Here is a 13,452-nt window from a genome sequence, read left to right as displayed (position 1 = left end):
CTTTCCACCATGGGGAAGGACAAAGGGGTAAAGTCCTGTCCAACTCAAACTCGAATCGAACAATATACGCTTACTGGGTCAACCCAAGATGGAGTGGGCCCCTCTGCAACTGACCGACCAGAGGAGGGCCTGGCCACCATACTTCAAGCGATAAAGACAAGCCAAGAATCAATGGAAACCAAAATAGGGGAGATCCGCGTCGATATAGCACTCATCTGCCAAGATCTTCGCAACGCAACAGCCCATGTGACAGTGGCGGAGTCCCATATATCTACTTGTGAAAACACAAGTGCAGCAGCTTTTATCCTGCACATCTGATCTCCATAAACAGGCGGAGGATGCCGAAAATCGTTCCCACCGGAATAAACTCTGCCTAGTTGGCCTACCTGAGGGCGCGGAGCCCACCCTAGTCAACAACTTCATCGAAAATTTGTTCAGGTCATGGATGCCTGCGGATGCCTTGTCTCCTTGGTTTATGGTGGAAAGAGTCCACCGCTCTCTCGCCCCTCGAGCTCCGCCTGGAGCACCACACAACCAATAATCGGGAGGATCTTTAACTTCAGGGACTGCAATGCCATCCTGCAGGAAACCCGCTCTCGACCAGAACTCAGCTATAAGGGATCCAGAATCATGGTCTTCCCTGATTATACCAAGGAAGTGCAGGCCCATAGAAGTTCCTACGTCCAGGTTAAGCAAAAGTTGCAGGCCCTAAATCAGTCCTACAGACTCCTCTTCCCAGCCCGCCTCAAAGTGATATTCCAAAACAAATCCTATTTCTTTGACATACCTGAGGCAGCTTGGACCTAGGCGACTGAGGAGTGTCCACTCCGCCTACCCAAAAGTGCCCCTGCAGCAATCCATCAGATAGGTCCAACTGGGAAAGACTCTGCGACTCCCAGTGGACGATGTGCGGGATTCCGTAGAAGAAGCGGGACCCAATGAACAAAGTCTGCATCACCAAGTGGCTCGATCCAAGACAGAGAGAAATCACCGGAGACCAGGAAGACCTCAAATGACCTTGCCCAGCCAGATAAGACAAATCCTGGGGGATCTCCCAGAACAGGCTCAGATGACACTGATCTCTCCCACAGCCCACGCATATGAATTTAAGTGCTGCTAATCCAGAAGTCTGCACCAGAGGAACAATTATCCTTGAGCTCGGAGGGGTTCAGCATGCTCTCATTGACCACGAACCCTGATTAACTTGTTTACACTCTAAGCTCGGAAGCCCTACTACCTGATTCATTGGAGCCCATCAAATTGTCAGTCGCTGTCATTGCCACTTTGCCACCATGTCAGGTCCATATAATGGGAGCGAGCCCATGAGAATCCTCTCATGGAATGTGAATGGCCTCTTATATAAAAATTAAACAAACAAAGATTTTAAAGTATGCCCAAAGGAATGACCCAGATGTCTTATTACTACAAGAGACTCACTGAGATGGGAACTGCTACCTTTTCCTGGGGTGTCAGGGATTTGACAGGGTATGACATTTTGGGTTCTCCAGAGGTGCTCGGGGAACAGCAATCCTCTTACACCGCTCCCTTCCCTCCACAATGACCCAAATATTTAACAACCCTTCAGGTCGATTCACAGCTCTCTCTGGTATCTTAGGAGGATCCACCATTAATCTAGCATAACTATATGCCCCTCCAGCAAATTTAGAACCCACACTCCAAGCTGCACTGAAAGTAATATCCGCTCCTCCTCAGGGGTGGACGATAATTGGGGGCAATTTTAATGCTGTCCCAGAGCCCACAGAGGATGCTACAGGCCCCATATCTTCTCATAGAAACTTGGAGGCCAGACGTCTTTGGGATTGGACCATTACACGGGGTCTCTGTGATGTCTGGTGAACTTGGCACCCTAGGACACAACAGTATACACACACTTTTGCGGTGCACCACAACCATTCCCGTACAGACCTCTTGTTCATGCCCACTCCAGACTGCCGTGCCGTCTCTGAATTCCGGATCCTAGCACGCGGAGTATCCAACCATTCCCTGCTCCTTTTACAAGTGGGTGGCCCCTCGAGGATGCTTAGGCCCACATGGCAATTAAATTCTTGGTTACTCCAAGACCAAGAATACAAAGCCAATGATGGAGAAGAGCTTAATTATTACCTTTGTACTAACGAAGGCACAGTGCAGCGCCAGGGTACACTTTGGGAGGTGGGCAAACCCACAATTCAGGGGACTCCTTAAGCGCAGGCATCAGACCCGTGACCACCAGCTGGCTCCACTTGAAGCTAGGATGCTCGGTATGGAAATGGCGGTGGTGACGATGGAGGGGGAAGCAGAACGCCGACAACTGCAATTAGTACAAGAAATCAAGAGTATCTCCATTGAGTCAGCCAAGTTGACTATTACGCGGCGTTCCACAAAACTCTGATACCACGACTCCATGCCCTATATGAGGAAGTTATAGAGGATGGGTCGTTCTCCTCCATTACAGACACAGCCTCCATTGTGGTCATACCAAAGACGCACTCTCTCCCGGTTTCCTGCGCACAATATCGCCCGATCTCCCTCATTAATACCGAAGTCAAAATATATGCAACAATTTTGGCCACAAAAGAGTGCTCCACACCCTCATAAACCCTGACTAATGTGGCTTCATGGTACACCCGTCATTGCCTTTGACACCCGTATGTGGCCTTTGCGTACCGGGACCTCCTTACACCATACCTGGCCTTAGTTTTACTTGATTTCGAGAAGGTCTTTACTACGGTTGACTGGTGCTACATGCAAGACTTGCTAGAAAGGGCAGGCTTCGGACCCTATTACAGAAAGATGGTAGTAGTCTCTACTCTAAACCTTCAGTCAGGGTCCTTATAAATGGGGTGCTATCTGAGGTTTACCCGATCGCGTGGGGGACCCGACAGGGATGTCTGCTCTCCCCTCTCCTCTTGGCCCGTCACATTCTGACGGATGACCGGGTGCAGGGCTAGCAGGAATCTCTGGAGGACCAAATCGCCTTGTACGCTGATGATGTCCTCTTGTACCTCGCTGATCTAGCTGGGTCACTGCCGAGATGTAAGCAGATCCTCCAAACCTTCGGGCGAGCGTGTGGATTATGCCTTAAATCACTGAAATCCTTGGTGGTGCCCCTTCATGCCTCCAGGGAGTGCTTTGCTGGCAGGCAACCATCCCCATTCAAAGATTATCTTTTAATTACCTAGGTATCTAGGTGGTGCTTCCCCTGGAATTTACCTGGTCCCTTAACGTCAGTCCACTTCTCCATCGCACTAAAGATGACTTATGTCAATGGCAAAAACTTCCTCCTAACCCTCTTGGGAGAGTTGCCCTCTTCAAAATAATGGTTCTCCTGCGCCTTTTATATGTCCTCCAAAATCTCCAGATGCATCTCCCTCGCAGCTGGTTTCGCGATCTAGATGGGGTGATTGCCAACTTCCTTTGGAGGGGATCAAGAGCACGTCTGGCTCTCAAGACTTGCCAACAAACCACATATGAGGGAGGAATGGCCATGACAAATCCCTTTTTATACTATCTTGCTACTCGCCTCCTGATAGTCCATGATTGGTTTAACGGGGGATTGGCGGATCCAACATATCAGCTTGCACTGGGACTTCTTGGATTCTCTCAGGCCCAAGCTATGCTGGAAAGAGCCAATATCCCTCAAGCCCTACCAGTAGTCACTCGTATGGCTTTCCTAGCATGGTGATCTGCATTGAGACACATCCACTGGGACAACAGACTCACACTACAAACTCCACTATGGCACGGTACTTGGCTGCGGGAAGTGGGGACTCTGACAGGCTTTCAAACGTGGTACCTAATAGGCAACAACTACCTATGAGACATCTGGAAGGGTGAACATTTGTCCTCCTTTCAGAGATTACGATGCAAATACTCCTTACACTCTACACAATTCTGTAAGTATCTCCAATTACGTTCTCACCCTAGCCAATCACATCCCTAACCAAGAGTCATTTCCCGAATTCAGCCCGCTGGATGGCAAAATTCTCATGGGAGACCTAGGGAATAAAGAGATATCCCAAATATACCGATCCATGATACCCAATACCCCATCCACATTCGACCCTCTTAGAACACGATCGGAAAGATGGGTAGGCCCGCTGGAAGATGAAGACTGGAGGGATGATCTTATTGCCCCCAGAAAACTCATTATATCTGCCAGACTGTGCCTTATACAGATTTACTATTTTCACTGGGCATATGTTACACCGGTGCGACTGCACAAAGCTGGACGCCTCCCAGCCCCGCAATGTCCACGCTGTGGAGACGAATCAGCCGAATTCTTCCATATGGTCTGGTCCTGCGCAGTCATATCTAAATACTGGGCATCAATCACATCTGAATTGAGTGGCATACTGGGGTGGGAGATTTCCTTAAGTCCGCTTGCTCTTCTTCTGAGGGAGATGGAGGGAGTGGACGGCTCCTGAGTCGACAAGTTGTTTCTAGGAACAGCCATGTTAATTGCTAAAAGAGACATTACAATGGCATGGAAAGACTCAAAATCTCCCTCTATTTCGAAATGGCGGAGGGGAGTTGATTGGTGTGCTGTCCAAGAAAAAGCGGTTTATGAGGCAAGAGGATGTCCGAGGAAGCATGAACAAGTATAGGGCTGATGAGCTTTAAAATGTCTTGGCACTGAAACAGGAAGTTGTAGTAGGCGCACAGCGTACACAATAATAAGGTTCATCATAACTACTGTATGAGGTTAGTGGTAACAAACGATCCCACCCATGCCGTGGAATCTGACCTTTACATAGGAGGTAGAATGTCACACAGTTTTCAAATTATCCATTAAATTTGTTCATAAAATGATGCAAGATATACACATTTGCCCGTTGGATCAGAAATACATAACTTGACAGCGGATACAAAACACCTAACTTATCTATTCTGCCACTGCCATTAACATTTGATTTGCAGACCTCTTTCCTTGTAAACAAATGATATGCTCCTTTTTTATCTCCATTTCTTTTGTGAGATTTATGTTCCTGAGAAGCACAAAATCTCGTCTCACAGCGTAAAGTGATTGTATTGTCTGCTTTAGAGAATGCATTTTTCTCTCCTTGTGGTTTTCACTTTCGGAATTTGAATGTCTCTGTTGGAAGAAGTGAGAGAGGGTCAGAAAGACCGATGAGAGCACTTTTGGTCAGTAGCCCATCTAATATAGCCTAATTAGCCCGCCGTAGAGGGCTAATAACTAATATCTAGTCTCTGGAACGCAGCTAGGAGATCGTCTGTGCAGTTGTCCTCAGCTTTGCGGACACTCACAAAGCTAAAAGTGGCAAAGCCTAATCTAAATTTCCCTTTCATGTAAAGTCCTCTAGGATAACCAGTTTCAGGTCTTCACTTTTTGAGGAAACTAGACCTCTGTTAAAGGGGAGAAACCTGGGGTCTACCTCTCGGTTTACCTACGTGGCCCTGGAGACTGGCAGGAAATGACATTTGGCCCCAGAGAGGCAGGGAGAAAAACTGTTTCACTAGGTCTCCTGGGTGTGAGTTAATGACTTTAGGAGAAGTGTGAAGGTCTTTGAAGCTCCCCGGGCTGATCTTTTGTTTGGTAAGGTGGCACGGCTGGACAGATTGTGTCGAGTTCTGCAAAGCTACTATGCAACCTCCTTTAACCAGTAGAAATGTATCCTTTCAATGACATTTGCTGTGATAAGTTCATTAGTAAGTATGTCAAAGCCAATAGGCTTTGGTGTGTCATTACTGAATAAATAAATATCTTCATACTTGTGTTAACTCTTTGAAATGTTCATCTGTACTGGAAGGTCCATTTTTATTGTTGATTTCATTCTGAACATCCTTTGGCACTGTAAGTAAGCCTGACTGTTTATAAATTGTACAAATTACAAATAAATTGCATATTTTACTGTGGGCGTATATTGGGATGCCGTGGTTTTAGGGTCTGCACTAACTTCGGACCTATGGGTGCAACTGTAGTTTTAGAGGGAGGGTGACCACAGTGACCTTTCGTTAGTGTGCGTCCCATGTAGTTAGCGAGTCTTTTTGAGTTGTGCTGTGTGTGATTTTTTTTGCCTGCCATTTTGTACATACTTGTAATTTTGTGTATGTTCTGTCAGGGGCAGCTGCTTCTTTTGAGCGGAGAAGCGTCACTTCACTGAAATGTCCCTAGAGAGAAACATAAAATGATGATGAAGTTAGTTCATTACAATTTTATTTTCTTCACCCCGTCCCGAACGCAGCGCCACAACAGGGGTGGGGCTGCTGCTGAATGACAGCAGCAGAGAGAGCAGGGCACTTTCAGTTTAAAGTGCGTGTGTCTTTTTGGCCAGCCGTCTTGCGTGGATAGCCACACATGTGTACTTTAAACCACTCTAACCCGGTTGCCTTCAGACAGCTGGGTTAGAGAAAGATTCAGGGCCCGATGTAGGTAATCCCAGATTACCGATTCTTAAATACCGAATCATACCTATTCGGTATTTAAGAACAGGCAAATGGGATGTAGGTAATTTTACCCAAAAAATTACCGAATCGGTAAGTTTCGGTAATTACCGAATCGGTAAATACCGATTCGGTAATTGCCATTCCTTCCTAATGGGCCTGGAGGCCCATAGGAATGAATGCCAATTACCGAATTGGTATTTACCGATTCGGTAAAAGGGGGAAACATTGAAGGGTGGCAGGGTGTCACTTTGACACCCTGTTGCACCCCTCAATTGTGTATGGGTGCACATGTTGCAGACATACATGCCCTAAGGGCATGTATGTCTGCAACATGGCACTGTTGGAAAAGCAAAAAAAATGCTTTTTCCGAGGTTTTCATTATTTACCACCAACTTGTAGTTGGTGGTAAATAACGAATCCTAAAAGGGGAAAAGCACTCATTTGAGTGCTCCGTACATACCAAAATCGGTAATTTACCGATTCGGTATTTTAGGGAATCAGTAATTTACCGATTCCTTAAAATACCGATTCAGTAAATTACCCAATCAGTAAAATGCCCACCTACATCTCATTTTGCAAATACCGTTACCGACCGGTATTTGCCTACCTACATCTGGCCCAAAGCCTCCAGAGTGCTGTGGAGCGCGGAGTGAGGCCACTCCCACCATTCTAAGCACTGCTCTCATGCTAGTTAGAGCAGCGCTAGGATTGGTGAAGCCTGCCTGCCTCGAGGAGAGAAGACCATCAAGGAGGAGGAGGAGGAGGAAGTAGGGTTCACAGGTGTTGTCTTAATGTTTTTTTTAATCACCACCCCGTCCTACCACCCTCAGTACATGCCAGCCACCACTGTGTTCTTTAGGTATGCGTTTTAAATGTAATTATTTTTAAAAGTAAAACACTGACTGGACATTGAGTGCAGTTTGTTGAGTCGGTGAATCAAATTCTAATCCACAGCACCTCCCCGAATCAGCCTTAAACAGCTAGGCCTTGCTAATCTGAGAGTCAAGTGCTAAAAATATTACTAAGGTCCTATTTGGAGGGTCTGCCATAGAGAGCCCTAGGGCACAAGAAGCGATATACTGCAGTTAACACTACTAGTAACTTCCGGTTGTCCTGATACCTCCTGATATGAATTTTTCGCAATTCACGTTAATAGTCGTAGAGTGGCCTCACTCTTATAGCTGGGCATACATATTTATATACAACCCAATTTTATATCGCCTTCAACCCCACAGATCTGGCACAATGTATAGCCATCAAGTTATTTAACACATTAACCCACTGTTTGGTGTCATTTAAACCCTCATCTACCATCCTATTTTCAGGGGTTCAGAATATTTCAGTGCAAAACGGTTACAAACGACTCCATTAAACTAACAGCATCTCTTAAGCACTGTCACTTTTATGTTTTATTATCTTGCTACATTGTGTAGATTTCTTCTTGCAGGAATTTGCATTCGGCACGTTCTGCTTTTTAAGTATTCTACCGTACTCTTACTTTACTTACATTTTGTATTTGTATTTTGAGGATATATTGATTAGGTACTTTAAAGGAATTCAAGCAGTAACAATGATTTTCCTTCCAATAGGATACAAGTTAATGACCAAATAGTAGAAGTCGACGGAATCAGTCTGGTGGGGGTAACACAGAATTTTGCTGCAACTGTCCTCAGAAACACCAAAGGAAAAGTCAGGTATTTGCTTATGTTTTTTATTTATGTTTGCCAAAGGTCATGTACACAATGTTGTTCCTACATACTTATTTCCCTTCAATTTGACAAATGCCAGGATATTAAGGGAGGCAGATTTTCAGCTTTAGTTATGTCTGTCCGCAGAAACTTTATAACGTTTTACAGAAAATGGTAACAAATAGCTCTTTGGTTTACTTTTAGTTTAGACGTTAATTGTGCCATTGCGTGTAGTGGTAATACACGATACAAAACATAACATATGCATATTGAGGTGTAAAGGTAAATTGCATGTTTTGCACAGCATAAATATTTCGACACAGACCTGCATGTGGATATAAGTCCAATTCATAAAAAACACAAAGCTTGTCTAGGAAGGATGCAATAGTTGTACGTCTTGGGAAGGCTTGGAGTAACAGGATGGATATATGGCATGAACAATTACATGAATTTGTGGTGATGAAGGGGACTGCGAGAGAAAGTAGGTGATTCTTTGGTGAGCATGTAGTGTTAAACCAATGGGACAGTCACTACTTCAAGAGCCTCCTCTGGATGTGAAGCCTTGTGTGCCACGCTCTCTTCCAGGATTTTTTCTGACTCACCAAAGGATCCAGTATAGGCCATGCCCGACCCTTTTGCGGAAGATGGAACTGTGATGAAAAACTTATGTCACTTTCTTCCCAAAGTGGATGTTGTCATGTGGGGTTTGTAAAGGGCAAGTAAGAATGGTGTGTGAGGAGCTGTCTGCCAATTCCTGCTGGCCCTGCAGGGACAGTGTCTAAAGAGCATGTTACTTATCTTTGGTAAAGTATTTTCTTGTAGAAACTCGATCTAACCCAAGATTCCTCACCTTTTGAATATCCCCAGGCATCAGACAGGGTCCGAAAATGTTTAGATATCAATTCTTCTTTGTGCCAACAGGTAGCATCATGCAACATCATTCTACCTCAAGCCACTCCTTCCTGTGTGGATGTAATGTCAGGACAAGTATATATATACAGCACCTGTCACTGGCCATGGGATGCACGTCCATGCCAACGGACGTGGAGCACATTGAAATCAAAACGAAACAGTGTGTAACATTATGAGATGTAGTCTTGAAAATATTGGTTTGAATGAGATAATGCCACAGAACGGGGAGGCCGTATGGCAGCTGAGGAATCAGCACTTAGAAAGCGTCACCACCAGAAAAGATGTTACCAAATGTAAGTAACTTGTTCTTCTGATAGAGTGTTTTAACCACAGATTCTTTACCTTTTGAATAGATACCAAAGCAGTATCTCCCAGGTGGTCATTCTGCGGAATGACTCAAACTAGGAACTCCTGCAGTACAGATCGGGCAAAATGTCATTCCTGTTGGACCTGTTTATCTAGAGTAGTCCTTGGTGAAGGTAGGATGGGACACCCACCTAGCAGCCTGTCAAATGTCCAAGACTGGCACACCATGCTCTGGCTCCATGGTAGCAGCTTTTGCTCTGGTGGATTGAGTCTGCAAACCTTTTGGGGCTGCTATTTTGGCTAACCTATAGTAGATTGTATGACGTAAGACGATTGAACAAGAGACGGTGCTTTTCTGTACCTCCTTGCCCTTCTTTGTTGCAGAAAATCTGACAATCAATTGGTCATCCTGCGAAATTCACTGATACTGTTGATGTGAAAGCTAACGGCCCTATTATGTTCAAGGCAATGCAACCATTCCTCCTTTGATTGATGATGCAGTGCATAAAATATTGATAAGGTGATGGATTTCCCTATATGAAAGGACGTGACTAACTTTGTCATGAATGCTGCTTTTGTTCAAAGCACTAATGTGTCCAGAAAAAAAGGAAAGGAATGGTAGACTAGAGGACTAGACCTGAAGTTTGGTTATCTGCTTGGCAGATGTTATAGCAATGACGAACTGTTAGAACCGGGGTCTCTAGTTGGCAGGGGTATGCACCCTAGTCCAAGTAGGGACCACCGCTTCCGACCTGGTAGCTTGGCGCAGAGCAGCAAAGGCGTAACTTCAGAGGCAATGTGTGAAGTATTTGTGCAACACACAACGGCGATGACACAGTAAAACACTCACAAAAGGAACACCACACCAGTTTTGTATAAGAATAAGAATTCCTTTATCTAAAAGATATGCGAGAACCAAAAGCAGGTAAATCCAGCTCCAGGCAAGATCAATAATAAAAAGGATTCCAGTTTCCAAGCAAGATCAATAATCAATGAGAATGAATCCAGTTCCCAGACCTGATCAATAATAAAAAGGATTCCAGTTTCCAAGCAAGATCAATAATCAATAAGAATGAATCCAGTTCCCAGGCCTGATCAAATCACCAAAAGCTCATGTATGCCAAGGGCTCCTGCTGGTAATGTCTTTCTCACAGTGTCCTTGGATGGCAAAAGTTCACTTGAGGTAGGTACTTATGGTCAAAATTCACTGGGGGAAGGTTCTTAGGCCAAAGTTCCCTTGTAGCGTAATAAGTGTGCCTCTCATAGAAATGATGCTCCCAGTGCAGGAAGTGCGGCTGCCCAGGCGCTGCTGGTAATGCTAAAAAAATGCCCCAGTGTCAATTACCAAGTAATTATGCCCCCGTAGGCCGGACAGTGAAGGACGGTTCCCAGCCAAGCACAAAGCTCACACTCCAGGTACCCGGCCAACCCGCACCCCGCCCCCTCGCAGCAGCCTGGTAGCACTGAGGCGTTACCTGGGGTGGTGGTTGCGGGCGTGGGTGCGAGGCTCCTCTCCCCCTGGGGCCTCGGGCTCAGCAGGCGCTGCACGGGTGGGGGTCACGGCCACACAGCGCTCCTTTAGCACAGCGCTTAACAGTGCCTCCAAGTCCGGGGCAACGACGGAGCCTCCTGCCACACAGTGCCTCGCTTCTCAGCGCTACACAGCGCGCTCCGGTCCCAGTGGCAGTGACCTCAGGGCCAGTTTCAGACGGCTTGCGCCAGAAGCAGAGGCAATCACAGAGCCCTCGGGAGGATCACGGGGCAAGTAGTGCTGAGGGCAGGCACAGCGTTGCAAGGCAAATCTTGAGAGTGTTGTTGCTGTTCCAAAGGGCAGTCTTTAAAACACTGTGGTCCAAGGACAGGTAGTTTCCTTTAGCTTAAAAAGGGTGCAGTCCCAAAAAGGCAATCTTTAAAAGGTGGTTCAAAGAAAAGTAGTTCCTTTGGGATGTTGTGGAGACACTCTGGTGGTGATGTTGCAGTCTCCCCTGCAGGGCAGGATCAGCAGACAGTAGGGCAGCTCAGCAGGTTGTGGGGCAGCAGTTCCTTGGAGCAGTCAGCCTCCTTCCCAGTGGCAATCCTCTTGCGCAGCAGTCCTCACTCCAGCAGGGATTCTTCCAGGTCCAGCAGTGTAACTAAGAAGTGAGGCCAGGACCCTCCCTTATATATCTTTCACTCCAAGGGCTAGAAAGTGGTGGAAGTCTCTGGAAGGGTCTGGGGGCAGGGGCTTCTGGAAGAGTCCAGGGAGTTCTGGTATGTTCCCTGCCTTCCCTGACCTAGCTGTCACAGTGACGAGAGACAGGCCGTTAAGGCTACAGTGGGCAGCCCATCACAGCTCATCCCAGGGAAGAAGGTGTGAATCACCACTCCTACCTCCCAACCCAGGCAGGCTATCAGTATGCAGAGGGGAGGGGGGAGTCTGCAGATCCTAATCTAAGTGTAGGCAGGAAAAGGTCCCCTTTATAAAAGTGGGATCTCTAGCGTAGTAATGTCCAAACCCTATATATCATTGGAAAGGGTTCCCCGCCCCGAATCCAACAAGAGCAAACATGATAGATTTATTAGGTCCCTGTCAGAAGTTATTCCATAAGGAGAGGTTCCCAATATTAGCCTATGGAGGATTAGCCTTACTGCAGTAGCAGTGGCTTGTGGCAGATATGCCAGCCTCAGGAGGTTTTAGGGGAGAGCACCTGCACCTCAGCACTGTTTAGCTGTGGTGAGGCGCCCAGAGTCCTAAGTCCAACAAAATATAGGATAAAAATGGGAGGCAAAAAGGGAAAAAATGTAGGGGAGACCACCCTAAGGCTGACAGGTCTAACACAAACACTGTTTTAAGTGAAATAGGCATAAAAGACAACTGTGCATGGGGTCAAAAGGCAAGCAAATCAGGTACATCAAGATAAGATTTAGATCCCATTGTAGCATTATAAAAGGAGTACATTGAAACATATGGTACAAACCCTTAAAAAAAAAGATCACAGGTATTCCGAAGAAGGATAGCTGATCCAGTAAGCACTAAAAGGCTAAAATAGGCAATGAGTAACTTTTAACTGTGGCCCAGCAAAGCCTTGCTTGGCCAAGGATTAAAAAATAACAAAATATTAGATAAAAAAGCTTGCAGGGGCTGGATGTGACAAGAAGAACCTCACATAACAAACTTCTCCTAGCGTCCTGTAGACAGACTTCTTTGAAGGACACCTGGCTAACAGACTAACACTAAGCACCTCAGGAGGAATGATACATGTCATCAGCTATCACCATTCAATCTCCACTAAAGGAGGGGTAGGTCATGCAGGCTCTGGTGCAATAATACCTTGCCCTGCTGTTAAAAGCAGGAGAACATCCCAAAAAGGCAGTTTGACTGAAGGATATATTTATATAAATAAAGATTTTTCGGGCGATTGCCATGAATTCAATACCTTCACCAGGAGCATTGTTTTGACCTCCTTTGTGGGTAAGATAAGGTCAAGGATCTCAGCTGCCCTTATAATTGTGGCAAATGATGAAGTCTCCATCGTAGCTATTGCAGGATTTGGGGAAGAAAGTCCAGTGTAAAGTGGGATATCTAGAACGCTAGCATTTTCTAGATCTCCTTAAACATCCTCTTGTTCACAAGGATGGTACTCTTCAAAACAAATAAATCAGACTCACATTGGGAAGAGAATCTAGTTCAAGGTTGAATAGGTGTCTTGAATCTGAGAGAATAATCATATACTAGGCCTGCGCCGGTGATGTCGGTCTCGCCGCTGATGTTGAAGGTGAGGGCATTAATCATGCCAACAACTGTAATACCATAGTCAGCCCCATTAGGGGAGCCATAGGAGTTGTTGGATCCGGAATCAGTGCTACTGGAGTCCCGAAGATGCTACAGTGAGACCTGGTGTGACATCAAAGATTTTGTCCAAAGCTAATTTAAGCTGTTGGAGCTGTTCTGGTATCGCTATGCGATCGTTAGGCTTTTGAAACAGAATCAACATCAAAGCTGACTTGTTAGGGGAGAATGGCACCTTGGCTTTGAGATTTTGAGTGCTTTTTGCAACTGTGAGTGGTGTGCGTGATGAGACGCAGATGAGCCAAGTTTGGATTTTTCTATGTTTTTAGGGCTCTCTTTTGAATTACCTGACTTCAATAAAGACTGGTC

General features: G+C 45.9%; 1 protein-coding gene across 4 annotated transcripts in view; it reads left to right on the top strand.

Annotated features, from left to right (window-relative positions):
- Nucleotides 1-13,452, top strand: part of PPP1R9A (protein phosphatase 1 regulatory subunit 9A) — a 778,883-nt gene that overhangs the window by 429,282 nt on the left and 336,149 nt on the right. For all 4 annotated transcript variants that reach the window (XM_078663735.1, XM_078663734.1, XM_078663733.1 and 1 more), the window contains exon 5: nt 7,998-8,102. In XM_078663735.1, the coding sequence (XP_078519861.1) occupies nt 7,998-8,102 (105 nt within the window). The remainder of the gene's footprint in view (nt 1-7,997; nt 8,103-13,452) is intronic.

This window comes from Lissotriton helveticus, chromosome 10 (assembly GCF_964261635.1).
Source record: "Lissotriton helveticus chromosome 10, aLisHel1.1, whole genome shotgun sequence".
NCBI lineage: Eukaryota > Metazoa > Chordata > Amphibia > Caudata > Salamandridae > Lissotriton > Lissotriton helveticus.
Note: the sequence above shows the minus strand (reverse complement) of the source record. Positions and strands in the feature narration are given on the sequence as shown.